The sequence below is a fragment of the Microtus pennsylvanicus genome, chromosome 12, assembly GCF_037038515.1.
Source record: "Microtus pennsylvanicus isolate mMicPen1 chromosome 12, mMicPen1.hap1, whole genome shotgun sequence".
NCBI lineage: Eukaryota > Metazoa > Chordata > Mammalia > Rodentia > Cricetidae > Microtus > Microtus pennsylvanicus.
The window spans coordinates 9,518,553-9,541,184 of NC_134590.1; the positions used below are offsets into that span (position 1 = coordinate 9,518,553).

The following is a 22,632-nucleotide window of genomic DNA, read 5'->3' on the forward strand; positions in this document are numbered from 1 at the left end:
GGTTGAGATCAGCCTTCTGAGGAGGAGGGGCCCTGACACGTAAAGAAACCAGATATGCATCCTGCTAAAGCAACGCACAGTGCGTATCTCACGTGCAACGATCCCCAAATGGGTGACCGTGTAACACCGCGCATGCTTACTTTCACCAGAGCCTTACACTGGACAGAACCCACAGGCCACTGAGTCCTTTCAATACGACGGTTGCATTGATTATTTTGCTATCAGCCACTTTGTGATCAGCTATAACCAAATTAGGCTCTAGCGCACGATATATTTTTGGAGGACTAGGTGAGGTGAGAGCTTCTGAAAACTTCCTTAGGGATATACACATTCTCGAAGCTGTGTCTGTGTTGAAGATCCGGCTAGTTGGAGAACCGAAGGCATCAACTCACAGTCTGTTCCCCAAATAGAACCACACCTCAGAGCCTCTTTGCTCTTCATGTGTTTTCACCGCACGCTGACCTGCTGTGACTTTCCTCCCATGCTGCTCTGGTCTATGCCCTCTATCCACCCGACGCAGGGCTTCAATCCTGTTATTTCCTTGCACAAGCCTTGCCCTGTTTCTCCATTTCCTAGCAAGAGCAGAGCAAGGTGCTCATCAGTCCTCCATACTCAAGCCGTGCTCTATCCGCACTGTACCTACCTAGGTGAAGCAGTAGCACATCCAACTATTAATTTCCTTGGTCTCTCTTTCCCCCTCCCGCTGGGCAACTTCAATCTCTAACCATGCTACTCCCAGTTTAAGAGTTCGTCCCTCACTCTAACCAGACGTTTCCTCTTGTTCCCTCACCAGTCTGCCGCCAGCTTCAGGCCCAAGATGGAAGGTTCTCCCTTCTTTCTCTGAACTATAAAGGTGGTAGCTCAGTCTGTGAGTTAAGTCTTTCTTGCTACTGACTGGGTGTGTTCACAGGCTTGTTTCCTCCAAATAAAATAAAAGACAAGACAACGGAGACTAAAAACACCCACAAACAGCCAGAGGACAAAGGTTGAGATCTTTCTCCCCGTTAGTGCCTCATAATTATTGAATTTTGAGTGTCATTGATCGCGTCTCCTGTTAATCATGCCATCTTAAACTTGCATGCAAGCTATGTGAGTGTGTTCAAAAATCAAAACTACATTCTAACTTGATATTCTCATGGAGAACACCTGACATTATATAGTTCTTTGACTTCAGAAAAAAAAAAACCTGAAAATATATATGGAAATAAAGATTTCCCCACGCGTCCTCTCTGATGAGAACTCTTGAAGTGATTTTTGACTGGCGGAATTGGTGCCTGTACTGGTTTAAACTCTCTCTTCTACATCCAGCATCTGCCGCGTAGGCCACTGGATTCCTTACCACTTTATCAGGCACTTCTTCTGAAAGGCATCATTCATTTACTTAGCGAATACTTAATGAATACTTTGTGTATGTGCACTGTGCATGGCTGTACATGTTCATCTATGTGTGAGTGGGTGATGAGGGTATATGTGTGGAGAGCTGAGAGGATGCTATCACATGACTGTCTTCCTCATTTGTTCTACATCGTGTTGTTTTGAGCCAGGATCTCTCCTTGAACCTGCATCTTGGGAACTCAGGCTGGCTAGTCAGAGAGATCATCCCAAGCTCTGGAATTACAGACTGGCACAGCCATTCCTAGCTCTTTCTGTAGGTGCCAGAGATCTGAACCAGGGTCTTCATGTTTTCACGACAAGCATTTTACTGGTTGAGCTGTCTCCCCAGCCCCTTGGGTACCCACTAATTAAGAAGTTTTTGAAGTGCTGGCCTCTCATTAGCCACTTCCGTTTTTGTGACAGGGCAGAACATGTGTTTGTGGGGAACTAGTGTGACGAAGAAATCCCCCCATCCGTCTTATAACTCTCTAACCTCATCTGCCTTATCTCCTTGGTGGAACATTCTTGCTTTTGTGCACCCTGTTATGCTGAGACTCTAAAGCAAACTGTCTTGTGCTAGTAGCTTTTAAAAGTAAAAGAAAAAAAATGCCTCCTCCCCGTCTCATTTGTTCAGATAATGCAAAGGACTGAGAGCAAAGAGCTTCCACTCAGCCCCTCTAAGATAACACACTGGAAACATTTTGGTGGGTGTGAATCACTCAGACAAGCATTCTTCACTCAAAAATAGAAACTTGTCTTATTTGTTCCAGATGTTATACAGCTGCAGGGAGGTTAAAGCCAGTGGTCTTGTTTTCAGTGCAACCAAACTCTTAACTGCATTTGGAATTTCCTAACCCATGAACTCATATTACTTGTTCTAAGACCTGCACATTTTTCCTTTTCTGACTGCTTCCATTCACAAACAACTGTTTCGTGGGAACTAAGCTTCAGAATTAATGAGGCTACATCTGTTGTGCAAAGGAAACACATCCTGTTTACCACTGTTTCTACCTTTCCTTGATCGTGACTTCTTTAATTTGAGGCATCAAGTGTTTTGGAAGTGTCTGAAGGAAAATAGGAGGGATGAGCCCTGTCCTCACAGGGCTTTGCAGCCCCTGACCTGTCCGAATTACAGGATGTTCATTTTTAAGAAATTGAAAGTAAAATGATTATGAGAAATACTAAATATAGAAATACGATTCCTATAATTTGCAGTTATTAAAACATGTACTTTATCATAGTTCTTTGTTCCCTGAAAGTGTTATGTTGGGGACTCGTGAAATACAAAATACTGGGGCCCTTGTAATGGTGAATACCAATTGTGTAGGGGACACAAATGCTAATTTAATGCCTAGATTATAAAAATTCAAATCTGAGTTATTCTATTTATACTTGGGAAGAGAGTAACCAGACCTCTTAGGTTACCGCTTTTCCAGGACAAAGGTTCCTGAATTGTGGGACATGCGCAAGCATGGAATCATGAAGTTCATTCTTCTTGGGCTCAGCCGAGCCCGAGTCTGAGCATTAAGCTGGTATATTTCAGAGATTTAAGAGATCAGAATAAAACAAATCGAACAACAAACACAAACCCTTCACTTCTGTCTCTGTCAACAGACAGAAAGACGACGGGGGTCTATCAAGGCAATGTGGTTGAGTGAGTAGTGGCCTACCGGTTTGTCTCTTGATGTTGAGGCCAGGGTTTCTTTCTAGAAAGTCTGACATTAATTTCATCTTTCTGGAGATCAAAAAGATAAAATTAATCACAGTTCAAACTTTCAAAATTAAGTGATTATTCAGGCATCGACAGATGTCTCCGTGACTCATTCTTGACTCTCACTAATTATGAATTGTTCTTTCTCCAAGATTTAGAAACCTTTTCCTACAAATTAATTTTTTTTCTAAAAAATTGAGGAACTGTTTCATGCATTGTTGATGAAGCTTGTGAGACCTAATGAATGATTTTTCAAATGGGGAAATTCTGTAAAGTATGTTCAGGTAATTGTATGCATCAATTCCTAAGGGTCCATAAAACTCCTTTCATGACACATATCCTTAAAGTATACCAATAACCTGAACAGAGCCCCAGTATAGATCAAATAGGTTAAATATTATGTTGTTCAAATTCATTTGAACACCTTTTCCACCAAACCATAATGTTGTTGTTAATAATTTGAGGTTTTCCTTAAATATACACCTTAACTTCCAGAAGAAAGCCCTCTGTGAGGGCTCCCCAATCAGCTTTCTGTACGAACATCATCTACATGAGCCATGGAACACGAGAGAACATACATGCAGAAACTTTTGGGAAATTTTTTTCAAAGGCAGCAAGATCACAACTTTTGTATCTGTTTTGCCTATGCCTGGAAACCATCTGGGCTCCAGGATAGCCCACACTCAAGGTCCAACCTTGGATACTACTGTCTAGATTGACAGGCTGAAGAAAAACAGCTTCTGTTCAGCTGGATCTGCTCTTCCATATGAATGTGAACACAACCAACGCTATTTCTTGCACAGTTTCATTTAGTCATTTTTTGGACCCTTAGCTACTGAGCACTTTGTATATGACAGAATCTGTATTAAGGGAACGTGAAATAAGTTTTTGACTTTATATCTCTAAAACTTTTAGAAAAAGATTTAAAACCCAATAGCCTATGCTTAGCCTTTGGTGCAGCTTTGCCTCTATCACATGGATATGACACAATTCTTATGTTTCACATTCTGGAATATTGTTTCCTTTGTCTTTGGATTTTAGACTGTCATAGGAATGACCAATACCAGCAACAAACCCAAGTAAAAAACAAAGGATAAAAGTTATTAATGAGTTAATAAACACTCAAACAACCCCAGCATATAACAATGTTACTCAAAGGTTTAACTTTTATCCCTAAATATACAAGTGGTGATCAAAATTCTTAAAGCCGTTTTAACTTTTGAAAATATGTAATAAATATTTGCCCTTGATGAAATTCAAAGTACCAAAGGACATGTCTTTAAAATATTTTAATGAAGCATTTTCTAAAGTAACACTTAGAAGTACAGTAACAGGTGTATTTGTTTATCAATTTTTGTCTAGCAGTTGACAGGGTCTCTCTGGCCAAGGCTGCTCTAGAACTCACCATGTACCTCAAGCTGATCTTAGTTCACAGCAGTCCTCTGCCTGAGTCTCCAAGTTGCTGAGATTATAGGTAAACACCATAATGCCAGCTTTAGTCCATTACCACCATGGTGGGGAATGGCAGCCTGCAGGCAGGTATGGTGTGGGAAAGGTAGCTGAGTTCTATAGCTTGTCCAGGCAAACAAGAAGTGATCTGGGACATTGGGTATGGCTTGAGCATATATGAAACCCCAAAACTCACCTCCACAGTGACACACTTCCTCCAACAAAGTCACACCTCATAATACTGCCATTCCCTTTGGGGGCATTTTCTTTAAAAGCACCACATGCTTATAAAAACAAGGTTAAGAATCTCCCTCTACTAATGCTTCCAATGAAAAGACTAGTCCCCTAATGATCACAGTGAAAAGATTATCCAATCTCTCTAATCTAACTATGCTTAATAGGGATTGAAGTAGAAGTTCTACATCAATCCCAAGTTCTACTTCATTCCCACATAAACTCTTTCTTCTCATAATCTACCAAACAAACTTTGGAGGAATGCCTCCCTCCTTCTCTCCCTCCCTCTCTCTCCCATCCTCCCTCTCTTCTTCCTTTCTTCCCTCCCCCTATTCTCTTTCTCTTCTCTCCTTGTCTCTTCTTTCTTTTTGAATGCTCATGTTTCAAAGAAATTATCCACCTCTAAGATACAAAACAAACATACAAAACCCCCAAGCCATAAGGGTGTCGGACATTTAAAATTTTTTTTTGACTAAGTAGAAACACAACACATTTTGAAGAAACAGATAAGTTACAATTACCCTTGGGTCAACGTTGAGGATTTTCCTGTCTCTTTTATATTTAAAAAGTAAGCCTTCAGGGTTGTCAGCCATCACTTGGTAATTGGGACTTGAATTGCAAACAGCAATATGGCTGTCCCAGTTGTAAAAGCTGTAAAAGTAAATATTTATAAAGAATTAGGATGTCTAACACATTAAAACGATACACACTTCAGAAAATATTTGGGGCAGTTCATCCTCAAGAATAACCATGGCAAACACATCTGAGGTTTGAATTCTAGCTGAAATATTATGAGATGTTATTCTCAATCATTTAGGTACATACTTATAATGATTTTACATGATTTTCTGGTTTGGACACTGTAAGACATAGGACTTATTCTAGTATTACATTCACAGGAAGTCACGGAGAAAATTGATGCAATTTAAGATTATTTGTTCCATGGTAGACTCTTCAGGGTATAAAAAGACTGTTTAGTGGGAAGAAGGGCAGACAAAGTCACCTTTTTCCATTCAAAACAAGTTCACATTGACTTATTTTTTCCAGGGTTTCTGTTTCAATTCATTTCCCAGGGAGTGGAGGAACTGTACGTTTGATTGATTAACATAGGACAGACATGTTTTGTTGTATTCAAAAGGATATCCATATAAAGATGTTCTCATCTCAAATGACAGGAGGCTAGACAAGGTGACCAGCATGGTCAAGGTCTTCCAAGTCATATAGATAACATTCCCGGTCAAACTTGTGTGTTTCAAAGCATACATATGCTCTTTCAACTGTCTAACTATTCTATCATTTTACTTTCAAAAGCAGTGTATGGAGGACTTCTAGCTTTTTTCACTTCTTGCTTTTGCTTGTCAATACTGAATACAATACTGCCCTTTGAACTGAAAGAATCTTCAATACATTTTCTTTAATGTGTGTTGTTCTTATCAAGACATTTTCAATGTTATGCTTACTTTTAAAATTACAAAGATCAAGGTAAGTGTATGTTGGAGACTGTGGACCCCCAGATCTTGAATTTCCTGTGACCCCCTTGTCTGCTGGAGTAAACAACTTGTTATACTTGCAGCTGCTCTAAGCAAAATAATTTGTTTTCCTGTATTTGCAGCTGCTCAGAGCACGAGACAGGGGAATGGTTTCTGGTGGCTGCAGCTGGAGAAGGCACTATATAAGGACGAGAGCCTCTCTCTCTCTCTCTCTCTCTCTCTCTCTCTCTCTCTCTCTCTCTCTCCCTCCCTCCCTCCCTCTCTCTCTCTCCCTCCCTCCCCCCCCCCCCTCTCTCTCTCTCTCTCTCTCTCTCTCTCTCTCTCTCTCTCTCTCTCTCTCTCTCTCTCTCTCTCTCTCTCTCTCTCTCTCTCTCTCTGTGTGTGTGTGTGTGTGTCTCTGTGTGCGTGTGTGTGTTTCAATCTCCATCCAGCCCCTTGCCCGACTTGCCAACTGTACCAGGCTACGGCCTGTAATGCAGGCATAGTGAATTACAAGTGTACAGTTTATAGGTCTATTTTTTAAATATTTGTAGTATATGCTTTAATTTTTTTAAAAAAGTTTCCTTTTGTGTTAGTCCAGGAATATGGGGAGGGTCTAGGTGTCAGATCCCTTATGGCTGTAATTACAAGTGGTTGTGACCTGTTTGAGAACAGATCCAGGGTCCTCTGTAAAGCAGTACATGTTCTTTCTTGTTGAGCCATCTCTAAAGGCCTTGCCCTACATAGTTTTAATTAGTTTCCCCATATTCTACATCCGGGTTGTTTGGCCCACTACTCTTTTCTTCCTTCTTTTGAACAAGATGTCTTTACCGATTAAGCTCTCTCTTAATTGTTCCGTTGTTTGGGAGACCTGGGTATTGCCTTTGTGTCTGAGAACAGTAACTGCCAGCACCCAGAACTGCTTGCACAGATCCTGTGCTTTTGTCATTGGGCAGGTAGAGTTTGACGAGAATGGCTGCCCTTTCTGAGGCGGGGTGAGAAGGAATGGCTTCCAATCACTGCTCTGCTTTAGTCGGCTCTTCAGGGAGCATCAGGAAGCCCCTGTTTGGATTGGGGCATCTCACCCTCCAGCTAGTACTTGGGAATAACACTAACATGATAGGTAAAGTCTCTAACAGGACCAGGGCAGCAGAAAAGGCTGAGTTCTGGGGACCTAGTGGCAAAGGCTTAGCCATGTCTTGGCAGCTAATTTAACACTGCCTCCTCCCAGACTAGGTTTTCAAATTCAGTTTCACCTGAAGAAAGAAGATAATTTGACCTCACCTTATTGACTTTCAGTTAAGAGATTGTAAGATTAGAATAGGGGGACATGTTGTGCCTTTCAACTTGACATATGTGTCTAAATAATTATTTATGAGATATAGAGATATAGATAATCCCATCACGGCTCCTGAGTCATAACTGTGCATACAGTGGCATGGCTTATATCACACATTCCGATCTTGTTGCTCAGACCTCAGGTTAAGCCTTATGGAAACCCAGGCAGACTTTATTAAAAATACTCTTTATATAAAAATTGAATTTATATGGTGCATGGTGCTTTTGATGAAACAATTTGGTTTGTCAATACTTTTTCCTCCTAAGTAGCTTTAATTTTCTGCCAATTCTCATTGCTAATCATTAGCATTTGATAGAGAGAATTACTTAACAAAACCTCCTGGATCCTGTTGTAAGCCCAATGAACTACCTCAGCTTCTCACCAACCCCACCTGGAAATGGAGACCTGACAAGGAAATGGCACCCCCTAGGATTAAGAGTGCAGCCTGTTGCTCACATGCCCAACTTCCTTCTGCTGAGAAGGCTTTGGGAAGCTCTTCCACATAGGCTAACCAGTCACCACCATACAAATGTTTCATTTCTTGGTGGGCAATCCTCCAGACTATAATTCAGCTCTTGCCCTCTGTGCAACCACGTGGTAGATGTTTAGCCAACGAGGCATATGCAGAAGCCACATTTGCCACTATAGGCATTTGATAGGTCTATAGTTTCCTTCCTGCCTGCGGAAATGGGGAACGAGAGGAAGCCAGGTGCTAAAGATATGTGGAGTTTCATGAAACACAAGGGCCAACGATTGAGCTGGCTAGGAACATACTAGCACAAATGGCTTGGCATGGCCTCTATGTTTGAAAATGCAAAAAAGAAAATCATATACAGTCTAGGGCTCCAACATGTGGGTACTTGTTAGTGTTACTTACCAACTCATCCCTTCTCCATGCAATGATTAGCAATGCTTCTGTTATCATAAAATGTTTTAAAAGTGATAATGTGTATTTCAAAATGTTTCATGCTCTGTTCATACCAGTATTAAAAAAGATGTTTAGTCCAAAATTGTAGCATATTTAATGTTTGATGAATCAAACTCTACGTCACTGTGAATCTCACGAAAATAAAAATTATGTCTGGTTTTTCCCTCCAAGTTTTATTTTAATGATTTGAAATTAATTGTATAGTCTCTGCTCTATGATTTAAATCTCTATTGTCAATATATCTAGGCTTTTCAGCCTACAACTGCTGAGAGCCACCATGGGAGTATACAGAAGGTGACAATTAGTGTTCAGCAGGTCGACCCATCAGATGCATGATTCCCTGCTGGGGAGCCCCACCTGGATAGGTCATGGGGTCACTGACTGAGGAAACCAGTTACTCCTGTCTGTAATTTCTCTCTTGAGTCACTTCATTTCTTTCCTAAGAACAGCTTTGTGTGTATTCCCACTGTGTGTGTGTTTCTCTCATGAAAATATTCCATCTCCTGGGCACACATGTAGCTGTGGATGGTCAGAAGGAAGATTTCTACTAGCTGAATAATTTTGATGAATGGAAGCAATACGAGGCTATTTTACATTGCTAAGACTGACATAGGATTCTCATTCACAAAGACAGCCTGTTACACACACACAGCTAACTTTAGACTCCATAGCAAATTCAAATCAGGCTGGTTGCCCTTGGAGACAATATCTGGTTGCCCCAAGAGACAAATACATGAGGTCATTCTCCCAGGTGCTGTTTATTGCTGATCCAAGGTCAGAGTTTGAAGCAACTTTAGACATGACTCCCTGTAGCAATGGACCTTTCTGCACGTACTCCCCAACCTCAAGGTTCAGCCAATCGTTTACGATCTGGAAGCCCTCACCAACTTAGAGCTACGTGCAAGGCCATGGTTGCTCACTGGCCGGTCATCGTGACATTCCTAGCCTGAGAGAAAGAAACGACGTGACTTATCTTGGGTTTTGAGAATGGGTCAGGCCCTGAAAACGTGACTTAAAAATGTCCAGAGTGTGGCTGTGAGGGAAGCAGAGGCAGCAGAGAAGCAGTGGCGATGTAGAATGGGAAAGTAGAGGAGCGGCCATGTTGAGAGAAGGCCGCCGTGGAGAGAGAGAAGTGTGAGAGACAGAGTGAATGAGTGTGAGCGTGAGTGTGCGTGTGTACGTAAAGAAAGATGGTCAAGTAAGAGAGACTACTTAAGACGAAGTAAAGAGGACGTTACCATCAGTAACTGTCCATGTTCCTTTTTCCTCTCGGAAAGAAACAAAACTTTTTCCTAAGCTATGGCTACGTTCGTGGGTTTTCTTCTTTACCCTGGTGTTGACTGGAGGCTGGTTCTACCACGTTCTACCAAGTCAGTGTTATGCAACAATGCATGGTGGAAAAACCAGCTCATCTTAGTTGGATGAATGACTTAGGCAGGAAGAATTTAAATTTCAGGTTATTCTTTGGAGTTTTAAATATTTTCATTGTTCTATATATCAATATTATGAACTGGGTAAGTACTTGTTATATCTTCCGGATGATGTTTATTTTCTAAGGGTGTATATTCTTATACAAATATTTATTTTGCATACAGATATTCTGAAGTAAGTTTCTTATTCTAACTCTTTCTCCCATTTGATTCTCTGGATTCCTGGTGATGGTAACATTAACAATTATATAACATCCTTATTCCCAATGTGAATCTCCTAAAATTTTCAAATGTTATTAAGTCAACAAGAATTCTAGAAAAAATAATTATATAAACTAAAAATTACAAATTAATAGCTAAAAATAAAGTATTAAATTTATTATTATACATTATATAAAAAATATACAATATATAAATATACAAAATATTCTATATTTTTATTTACAGAATCTTTGCAACAATTTTATTCTTTTATTTGCAAATATAAGTTATGAAGTTAGTTTTATATTTCAAATGAAAACAAATTATATAATTTATTTTAAATTATAGGTTATATATTTTTTTCCTTCATTTTCCTTTCCCTTATCTATTTCAAGCGAATTGCAGTTTTCTTAATTTCAGATTTATGGTCTTTTTTGTCTTAATATTATTGTTACATGTGCTACACACACACACACACACACACACACACACATATATATTTATATATTACCTGCTGAGTCAATTTGTGTTGCTTGTATGCATATTTCTTTAGGGATAATCACTTGGTATTGAATAATTAAATAGGGTCTCATCCCTTGGGAAGACAAATTTGACAATTTTAATTTTTAAAAAAAGCTTCTAATGTCATTAATGTTGTTCTTCTCCTTGTATATAAAACATCACTTTTTTTTTCCAGATGAACAAAATAAACCAATTTTTTTATTTAACAAAATCTGGGATAAGAATTTTCTTTAATTTTTGGCATCTGCTAGGAATCACACTTCTTGCGGGGAAAGACAGTATATGATTAGATGTTGAAGATAAAGTAGATCAAAAATTGAAAAAAATCCCAGAGATTTTCAGACTCATAAGGTTTTAAATTTAACATTAACTGGTGGTGGGGTAGGGCTGGAGATGGCTCAGGGATTAAGTCACTGGTTATACTTACACACACCCGGCTTCAATTCCCAGCACCCACATCATGACTCAAAACCGTAACTGCAGCTTCTGGGGATCCAGTGTCTTCTTCTGGCCTCCATGTGCACCGTACATACACATGGTACTCAGACATACATGAAAGTAAGTCACCAATACACACAAAAAATGTAAATTAAACCAAATTAAAATATTCTGTAACAGCACTAATTAGTACACAGGGATTCTTATCTGGTTCTAAAGTTAATGTACCTCTATGAAAGAATATGTGTTCCATGAACACAAAGTTTTCACAGGTAAAATCCTAGGACTGTGTGTTCTTCATGATCATTATGATATAAGTCCGAGTTATTTGATAACAATCTTATTAAAGATGACATAGGCACAAGCCCTCAGTGCCCATCCATGTGCGTTTATCTTCCTTTGTCCTAGGTTTAGTTAAATAATTTAATTAAGTCTTTAGTTGACTGAAATACAGGAGTAGGAGACTGAGTAATCTAAATTCTTGAATAGATTATCTGCTCTGTGATTAAATGCAATATTGAAGTAGATTAAATTTACAGTAAAATTCCAGACTTCTAAAATTTTGAAGTTTTTATACTCTAGGGTCTACTGTCCAATCAAGGAGGAGGACAATCTTATGAATAAAAGTAGTGTGGATAATTACTTTAAGGGCAAGCAAAACTGGTTCAGATAATCCTGACTTATACACAAAAAGCTGAGAACAAAGGACTGGATTTGGGAAGATACGAACCAGGCTCATAGATGGACATACTGGTTATGTGAGTGACAAGGACAAGACAGGAGTTAAGATTTCCTTTGATATTTCTAATGGAATCTCTAAGATATGGAATCATTTACTTGGATCTAAAATGCAGAAGAAGGAACTGATTGTAGAAGGAGCAGTTTCAGTTCACTTCTGAACAGACTGAACTTTGAAATCCCTGGAAAACACCCAAGAAAATGAAAGCAGAGAGCTTGCTTTTTGTTGCATGCTCTTCTGTTTCTGACATGTCCTCCAAGCTCACACCTGGCACACTGTAGATGCCAAATATATATTAATTGCGTAAACATGGTGTATGAATTTTAGAAGTTTTAAGACATTTTGTGATATAAATAATCGGCGTGAAGTATCTGTGGCATCAAAACAAGGATCTAAATTCAAAGGCAGGAGTGATATAGCCAAAGAATATGCAGTAAAGGATGAAATTTGAGACCATAAACTTTGTAAAGAAAGAGGAAGAAGTAGATAAGACTGGTAAAATCCAACATATTGATGCAGAAATAACCAGAAATAAAAAGAACCAGCATAGATATCTTACAGAAGAAAGAAAGAGAGGAGATAGAGAGGGAAAGAGAAAGGAAGGGAGGGAAGGAGGGAAGTTAGGAGAGAAGAAACTATATAGAAAAATCTCAAAAGAGATTGAATATTTTTTTTGTCAGTGGTAGAATACTTGTCTATCATGCCGAGTCTCTAAGCACAACAAAAACAAAAGATAACCAATCAAACAAACACATCAATATGTGAGAAATAGTTTATAAATTAGACAAAATATGAAAGATCAACAAAAAATTGACACTTTGAAGGATATTATAGTGAGATCATTCACAATGATATAATAGGAGAAAATCAGCTAAAAGAGAATTAAAGGGAAGATGTGAAAATATTACTGAATAAGACTAAGTTCTTTAAGAACATGTGTGGGAAAGAAGTAAGAAAATGAGGATAACACTTCAAAATGATCTGAAAATTAAGGAATTGGGCTTGTTTTCCTAAGATCAAGTAATATTTATCATGATTCCATAATGGAAAGAGACTGTAAAGAAATCAGGGAGTCAAAGAGACAGTAACCATAGAAAAGTTCTTGTGATAGAAAATTATGTAGCAACGTTTATATCTCATACATAAAAGTACTATGCCACTTCCTTTTTTGGAAGTTTTGTTTTTTTATTTTGATACAATATAATTATATAATCTCTTCCTTCCCTTTCCCCTCTATGTGGAAAACCACAACCAATCAAAACTAGGATTGTGGAATCCAGTACTAATGGATATATCTACAAAATATTTCTGTACCGATGGTTCAGGGAACACTGCAGAAGAGAAGGCAGAAAGACTGTAAAAGCCAGAGGATCAGAGAATTTGCTGTTGAGATTGTGTCTCCTAGTAATATCAGAAGCTATGTCACTTCTTTTTTATGTGTAAATAATTATAATCAGAACATTGCATATTTTATTACTATCCTTACTATTGAGAATTAGGAAATGGAGTTGAATGTTCGGAAATCTACTGTACACTAGAAGAGTTTCAGATTCAGGGTATAGATGCTAAGCCAAATGTTCCTATTGGTTGCCATTATTTGGTTACTTTTAGTTGTATGTAGTAATTTTTATTAGCTTCTCTATTTTTATTACCTTACTGGCTCCTGACTCAACATTTTTTTTTGCAATGTATAACCATTTCCTAATGTCTTTGACTATTTCTGATTCACAAACACTTGCCAATAATCACAGTATTCTCTATTAATTTATTGTCCTCATACTGAAAATACTAGCTATAGACTAATTGAAATATTTCTATTTCCTGTGTAATCCCCATCAAAATTCCAACACAATTCTTTACATAAATCCAAAAAATCTTTCACTTCATATGGAAACACACACACAAACAGTACAGCTAAAAGAATTCTAAATAATAAAATTACTACCAGAAGTATCACCATCCCAGAATTCAAATTGTACTATAGAGCTATAGTAATAAAAATGTATAGCATTGGCATAAAAACAGAGACATTATTCAATGGAATTTAATTGAGGACTCAGATATAAGTTCACATATCTATGGATACCTGAATTTTGACAAAGAAGCCAAAATACACACTGGAGAAAAAAAAAGAGTCTTCAACAAATGGCACACGTGAAACTGGATGACTGCATACAAAAGAATGCAAATAGATCTACACTTACCATACTGCACAAAACAGCATCAAGTGTATCACGGACATAAACCAAATACACTGACCCTAATAGAAGAGGAATTAGGGACTAGCTTGAACACACCGGCACATGAAAAGACTTTCTGAACAAGTACAGGCACTGAGATCAATGATTAATAAATAAGATCTCATGAAACTGAGACATGTTTGGACAAACCAGCCTACAGAATGGGAAAAATCTTTATCAATCACATAACTGATAGAGGGTTATTATTTAGAATATATAAAGAACTAAAGAAACTATACAGCAATAAAACAAAATTAAAAATGAGATACAGAACTAAGCAGAAAGTCCTCAAAAGATGAAACACAAATGGCTGAGCAAAACATTTAAGAAATGTTCAACATCTTTAATCATTAGGGAAATGCAAATCAAGAAGACAACTTTGTGATTTCATCTTATGCCTATCAGAATGGCTAAGATCAATAAGACAAATTGCATATCATGCTGTTGAGGGTATAGAGTACAAGGAACACTCCTCCATTGCTTGTGAGAGAGTTGACTTGTACAGCCATTATGGAAATCAAGTGGTGGTTCCTCAGGAAGCTGGGAATAGCTCCACTTTAAGAAGTGGCTGTATAACTTTGGGCATTTATCCTACTACATAGACACTTGCTCATCTATGTTCATTGCAGTACTATTTGAATAACCAGAAATAGAAAACAATCCAGATGTCCAGCAGCTGATAAATAGATAGTGAAAATGTAGTACATTTAAACAATGGAAAGTTATCCCCAGATGCTGAAAGAAATACTGCTTCTCTTAGATGTGGATTTTAAACTTTTGATGTGTTCTACAATTGGAATAGCCACAGAAGTTAGGAACCTAGTTAGAAATCAGTGAGGAGGAGAAAATATCGCAAGGAAGGGGAAATAGAATGCATTTTTCTGGAGAGACAGAGGGGGAACAAGAATAGGAGGAGTAAGTAGGGAAGAGGATGTAAGACAAGGCTAGAGGATGAAATATGGGTATGGACAACTAACAATAAAGGTCATTTGATAAGCTGTATTGCTGCTCATGGGTCAGTGGGACTAATATACTTAAACTGGCCATTTTACCAACAAAAGCTAAAGATTCAATGCAATCCCCATAAAAATTCTAACAGAATTCTTTACAGTCCATGAAACGATAATTTCTCAACTTTATATGGAAAAACAAAACAAAACCTCAAGATGGCTTAAACAATCCTGAACAATAAAAGAACTGTTGGAGGTATCACTGTCCCTGATTTCAAGTTATACTACAGAGCTATAATAATCAAAACCTCATGGTATTATTGACATAAAAAGAGACATGTCATGTTGATCAGTGGAACTGACCATAAGGTACAGACACAAATCCACATACTTATAAACACCTGACAAAACTAAGCAAAAAGTATACATTGGAAAATCATACATCATCCTCAACAATTAGTTCCATTCTAACTGGATGTTGGGATGTAGAAGAATACAAATAGATCCTTACTTATGAACCTGCACAAACAGAAGTAGAAAGTGGATAAAGATCTCAGTATAAAACCAGATGCACTGAAGCTGATAGAAGAGAAAGTAGGGAATAGCCTTGAATATATGGCATAAGAGATGGACTTTCTGAAGAGAACACTGATAGTGCAGGCACTAAGATTGACAATTAATAAATTAGACCTCATGAAACTGAAAGCTCCTGTAGGCAAAGGACACTGTCAATCGGATAAAGTAGCAGCCTTTAGAATGGGAAAGATTTTTTTTACCAACTTCACTTCCTACAGAGGACTAATATCCAAAATATATAAAGAACTCAAGAAACTAGACATCAACAGACAAAATAAGCTAATTAAAAATGGTGTACAAATCTAAACAGAGAATTCTCAATAGAGAACCTCAAATGGCTGAGAAATACTTAAAGAAATCTTCAACATCCTTAGCCATCATGGGAATCCAGTCAAAACGACTTTGAGATTCCATCCTACACCTGTCAGAATGGCTAAGATCAATAACACAAGTGACAACTCATGCTGGCTTTGTTGTGGAGCAGGGGAAGACTCCTCTATTGCTGGTGGGAGTGCAAACTTGCACAGTCATTATGAATATTCATATGGAGTTTCCTCAGAAAGTTGGGAATTGATCTACCTCAAGAACCAGCTATACCACTCTTGGGAATACACCCAAAGTATGCTCCATCCAACCACAAGGACACTTAGTCATGTTCATTGAAATTTCAAGCATTATAGTCAGAAATTAGAAACAACCTAGATGTCCCTAAATAGAAAAATGGATAAAGACATGTGGTACTTTTATACAATGCAGTATTACTCATCCACATCATGAAATTTGCAGGCAAATGGATAGAACTAGAAATAAAATCATCCTGAGTGAAATAACCCAGACCAAGAAAGATAAATACGTTATATATTAACTTATAAAGGAACATTATCCATTAAGTAAATGATAACTAAGTTACAGTCCACAGATCCAGAAAGGTTAGGTAAAGAGGAGAGGTCTGAGGGACACAGGGATTTCCCTGGAAAAGGGAACTAGAATAGATTTTATAGTCAAAATAGGCTTGTGTGGGGACAGGAGCAGGGAGGGAGATCAGGTATGGGGAGAAAGTGGAGAGAGGGACTACTGGAATTGGAGGTGTATATTTGTGAGGTATGGTGGAAACCTAGTACAGTGGAAATGTCCCAGAATCCATGAAGATGATCCTAAAAAAGACTCCCAGTAATGAAGGATACAGAGTCCCAACACTCTCTTGTAGACAGGTGTGGTGGTTTGAAGAGGAATAGTCCTTATAAATCTTATAAAGCTATGTTTGAATGTCTGACCCCTGGGAAGTGGCACTATTAGGAAGTGTAGCTTTGCTGGAGTAGGTGTGGATCTGTTGGAGGAACTGTGTCACTGTTGGAGTGGGCTTTGAGGTTGTATATGCTCAAGATACTCCCAGTGTGGTACACAGTCTCCTTCTGTTGCTTGCAGATCAAGATGTAGAACTCTCATCTCCTTCTCAGGCACCATGTTTGCCTGCATGCCTCCATAATTCTTACCGTGGTGGTAATGGACTAAACACCTAAAAATGAAAGCCAGTCTCAATTAAATGTCTTCTGTTATAAGAGTGGCTGTGGTCATGGTGTCTCTTCACAACAATTGAAATCCAAACTAAGACACCAGGAGAGACTTTCAGTGGTTGTACTAGAGTGTATTCAGTTGAGTTGTTGGCCAAGAGGTTCCATGGGATATTTCCAAAGAACCCAGGCTGTTGCTAAGACTGCTCTCCACAAACTGACAGCAGGAACCCATTGCTAAGGATAACACCCACACTTCTCATTGATCAAAAAGAAGTGGAGTTGGTGCCTACATGGATCCTTCACCCCCATGTTCTAAACTCTGGTGTAGGAAAGTCCTCTGCAGGCTACTGAAAGAGAAACGTGGACACCAAACCAGCCACAAAACCTTTGATCTGCAATCTCTCCTGCTTGAAAAATATGCTAGGGCAATAGTGGCATAGAATATGTGTGAGTAGCTAACCAATGTCTCATTTGATCTAAGGTCTACACTGTAAGAAGGACCCATACCCAAAACTTCTTCAGTAACCAAAAACTAGATTCTAGATAGCTCACAGATCTAAAGTAAAACAAAAACACTATTGGTCCAAAAGAAAAAGACTCCTAATGATACTCTTCTATACTCATAGATCAGTTCCTATTCTAGTCATCACCAGAGGGGCTTCCTCTGGTTGTAGATGGGAACTTATTCAGAGACCCACAACCAGACATTATGGGAAGAGAGTCTAAATTGGAGGTTTCCTCAAATAACTCCCCCCCCCCCCAGAACTCAGGTAATCTTTCAGGAGAAAAGAAAGATTGTAAGAGTCACAGGAGATGGAGAACACCAGATGAACAAGGTCCTATGAATCAACTAATCAAGGCTCAAATGAGCTCACAGAGATTGAAGCAGCAAGCACAGGGTCTGCTTTGGTAGACCAGGTCTTCTGTGTAAATGTTTATAGCTATTAAATTAATATTTTAATGGCACTCCTGACTGAGAAAGAATGGGTCACTAACTCTTGCCTTCTCTTGGGACTCTTTTCCTCCTTTTGGGTTGCTTTGTCCAAATTCAATATGATAGTTTTTGTTTCATATTATTTTACTTTGATATGTGTGGTTGTAGCTTCTTAGAGTCCTGTTATTTTCTGAAGAAAACGAGTGGTTCTGAAGATAAGGTAAGGTAAGAAGGAATTGAGAGGAGCAGAAGGAAAAGAAACTATAATCACGATATATTGTATGAGGAAGGAATCTATTTTCAATAAAAGAAAAAAAACATAAGAGAATATATATATACTTCTATAGAAGATTCCAAAACTATATACAAATATGAAAAAAATCTGTGGAGCAACAAAATGATACAAGTGATAATGCCCCAACTAGACATCTTATGCCACCAAGTAAAACCTCCAGTGGCAGATATGGATTCCATCTTACTTAGCTGTTGGCCAAAAGGGCCCTATGGAAGACCCTAAATACCACAGGCAACTGCCAAGACTATGGGTTACTTTCCCCAAACTGATGAAAAGGCCCTGTTGAAGACAACACTTACTCAAGTTTTTCTATGCATCCTTTTTGGGACAGAGTCTCGCCGTGTAACCAGGGCTGGCATTGAATTTTTCTTAAAATTTATTTTATTCATTATGATTATGTGTATGTGAGTATGTGTGTATGTGTACACACCTGTCCAATAATAGTACAACTGTGTAGGCCAGAACCTGGGGTCTGAGGAATAAGGCTCATGTCTTCAGGTGAGCCCGCCAGTGCCTTTCCCTGCTGAGCCATCTCACTGGCTTCAAATTGTTGTTTTGCTTTGCTTTGCTCTTAAATGCATGAATGTGGTTATACTGGGATTTACTAGTAAAATGACATAAAATATATGTGATGTCTTTTCAATAAGGCCCATGGGAACTTACAGAATATTCTTGTAAGATTTCCTGTTTATCACTTGTGATACACGAGGAGTCCTGACAGCAGAGGAGACACTATGGTGACAGAAACACAGGTCACTGAGGGAAGTTCCAAAGATAGCCAGAATATCTAATTTGCCTTAGTTTTGTTTACTTTCTTCAAATGATATATTTGGAAAATTATAAAAAAAACACAATGGGAAGTGTCAGTAAAGACTTTCATAATTTTAACATATAAAGAACCAGTGAAAAATAGATCTACTGTGTGATCCAGCATTGCAACTTCATATGTACGCATATACACAAATTACTTACATTTAAATTTAAAAAGGTAGACCCAGAGATATTGCTCTGTCTTAAAAGATAGAAACTGTCACAGTTGTGACAACATGGAACCAGGCATTCAATAAATCAACATGGAATCACATACTGTAGGGTCTCATAGATGTGTGGAATTTGAAACATTCAGCCTCACAGAGAGCAGAGTGGTGCTTTCTGGCAAGAAGGAAGAAGGAGGAAATAAAGAAAGAAGCCACGGGGAACAAACTTTAAGCCACACAAGACAAACATTAAGATTTGAAGATCTTAGCATGGCATTATGACTGTAGGTGCTGGCTGCAGGTGACAAGGCAAGGAATAACTTCCAACTGTTCTCACCACGAAAGCAGAAGGAGAGGAAAACACAGAGATGACTATATGGGGCGATGGGTTTGTTCATTAGCCGGATTGTGGCGATCATTTTACCGGGTACGCATAGAATTCATAGGTGTACATCTAAAATACACACAGCTAAAAATTTCTGAGTGTGCAAAGACATACCATGTTGATTCTTTTTTTCATTTTTGACTACCTATTTGCACATACACGAAATCTTATTTTAGAGGTGACAAATGAGAAAAGATCTCATCATCTGCATTAAGATAGTATGTAATAATTGTGTGCTTCCAGAAAATATTAATCAGCTCCAATTAGTTTCAGAGTGGTGATGAAGCTGGTTTTTGTGGCTTCTGCATTGCTGAACTATCTCAGGTAATGTGCAATTGAACAGCAATCATAAAATTAGGGCAGAAAATATCTTTACTGTCACTTCTTGAAATAATTTTGGTGATGGTGCATGCCTTTAATCCCAGCACTCGGGAGGCAGAGGCAGGCAGATCTGTTTGAGTTTGAGGCCAGTCTTGGTCTAAAAGAGCTAGTTCCAAGACATCCTTCAGAGAAACCCTATCTCAAAAGAACCAAAAAAAAATTTTCTTTTTAAATTTTGTGCTTACTGGTGTTTTGCTTATATGTGTTATGTCCATGTGAGGGTGTCAGAAGCCCTGAAATTGGAGTTACAGAGTCTTAAGCTGCTATGTAGGTGTTGGGAATTGAACCCCGTCCTCTGGAGGAGCAGTTCGTGCTATTAACTGCTGAGCTTTCTCCAGCCCCACACAATTTTGTAAAGCATAACACTCAGAAGATTTTTATATCACTTCTGGTAATATTTAAATGTCACCCTATTGTGTCTTCCTTTTCCTCTCTGTAGACAGCCTTTACGATGGGTAGACTCAGAATTGTATTGCCCAACCTAGGACTTTTGGAGAGAATGAAATGGGCTGTTACTAATAATGGTGCCAAGCGTGTGAGAGTAAGCCCATATACGACTCCAGACTAAATAGCAATGTGTGACCTTCACACCAAAAACCACTTCGACATTGCTGATCTAGAGTTGATTTACTCAATATTCATGCAAACTACTTCCAAAATTTTGCCATGGATTTGCCAAAATGTGATAAAGATGTTTGAACAGTGTTAAAGCATGGTTTCTTATGACTAATTTTTTTATTTTATTTTATTTTACTGCTGTGGAAAAATTATATTACATGGAATTGCATTTGTGGTTCAGAGACATAAAATTTAATCTAGAATAATAAATATTCCAGCTCTTCCTTCCTATTTTTAAACAATATCACAGCAGTAAAATATTTTATTATAAAACTTCTGAAATACCATATTCCATGAAAAATATTTATCCTATTATTTTGGTTGGTTAGAATATGAAATTTAAAGTTTAATATTCTTATTTGAGTCAACTTGGCTCTTGCTCATGGTTATGTATTATGTCTTTAATTCCAATCAGCTGTTTAATAAATCCATATTCCAGTTTGGAATATATAGATCTTTCTTGGAAAATCCACTGTAAATACTAGAATAACTATGAACATAAAAATTTCCCAGGACAGATACTCTCAGAAGAATAATTTATTTTATTCAATAATATTTTGAGCATCTATTCTGTGGCAGGATTGTTCCAGGATACAAAATAATAAAAGCAAAAATTTCTTTTTCAAGGAATTCATAACTATGAAAGAGTAAAAACGTTAGTGAGTATTATAACACAGTGTGAAAAAATTAAAGACATTTGTGTCAGTTATTTGTAGAGCACAACAGTTTAAAATAATATCTTCTGGTAAAGGTCTATTTATAATAGGTTTTGTCTTGCTGAAAAGCTTCAGGAAAATGCATTTTAGGTAGAAAGGACAAAGAAATTTGGGCAAAGTAAGAACTAGGAAATGTACATCCATCAGTGTTGAAAATTATGGGAACAGTACCCTCAAGGAGGAGGCAGAAGGTAACCTGCTGCAAGATGAATAAAGTGAAAATCTGGTACTTCATTTCCTCCTGCTGTGATGGAATTTTGACTGGGCATGCTGTGGCATGCTCAGAATGAATACAGCGAGGAGAGCTGGTTGGCTGGCTCATCTATCATTTATTTTTCAGGCAATTAGACAGAAAAATGACTTTATTGCTAACTAACCACCATTCCAAATTCTCATCCTGGCAAGCTGAAAGGCGGACATCACTGGCTTGCTCAACATGCCAAGCATTTTGAACAACAAAAAAAAATGTGGTACTAAGAGGTACAGGGGTTGGATGTTGAAAGTCATTGAAGAAGGAAAAGGAATAGACTATGATTTCAGGGACACTTGACCCTTGTAGGCCCTCGAAGTAAAGAATAATGCACCCAAATTTGTCCATTTCTCAGGCCACCTTCATGGAATTCCTTTCTTTAGATAACTAAGTCTTCTGATGAAGAAGTCTACTTGTTTCACAGTCATCATCTTGGAGCTGACTTCCATACAGGGACTCTAGATCCATGGCAGGGCATCTGGAATGCTTTCTTGCTATCTTCAAACAACAGGGAATAGAAGAATGGAAACAGAACACATTTCCATTATCAACTTCCCCATAGTTGGGAAGTAGATTTAGTAGATTTAGGAGTTATGAAAGATCTTTCAATGGTGTCACTGGAACATGTGAGAAACATCCTTCCCAGTTGCAATCAGGGTGGGAGTTGAGAAATTTAAGGCCAAGGAAGTTGGCCAGCACCTAGTTCTATAATTATAGAGTGACATGGCCATTTACAGTCAATATGCTAAATCAGAAGGTTTGTTCAGAGTAGCACCCTGGATGAGGGGATGCCAGGATGAGCAGGTGTGGCAGACCACCTAAGTGTGAATGAGAAATACCCCCGAGAGGCTCCTGCATTTGAGCATCTGGTCCATAGTTAGTGGTGCCATTTTAGGGAGGTTGTATACTTGGCGAGGTGTGGCAGTGGAAGTGGAACACCATGGGCAGAACTTGATGTTTTA

General features: G+C 38.3%; 1 protein-coding gene across 1 annotated transcript in view; it reads right to left on the reverse strand.

Moving 5' to 3' along the window:
- Positions 1 to 22,632, reverse strand: part of Cfap299 (cilia and flagella associated protein 299) — a 465,056-nt gene that overhangs the window by 12,086 nt on the left and 430,338 nt on the right. The window contains exon 5 of the mRNA XM_075943465.1: positions 5,290 to 5,419. Within this exon, the coding sequence (XP_075799580.1) occupies positions 5,290 to 5,419 (130 nt within the window). The remainder of the gene's footprint in view (positions 1 to 5,289; positions 5,420 to 22,632) is intronic.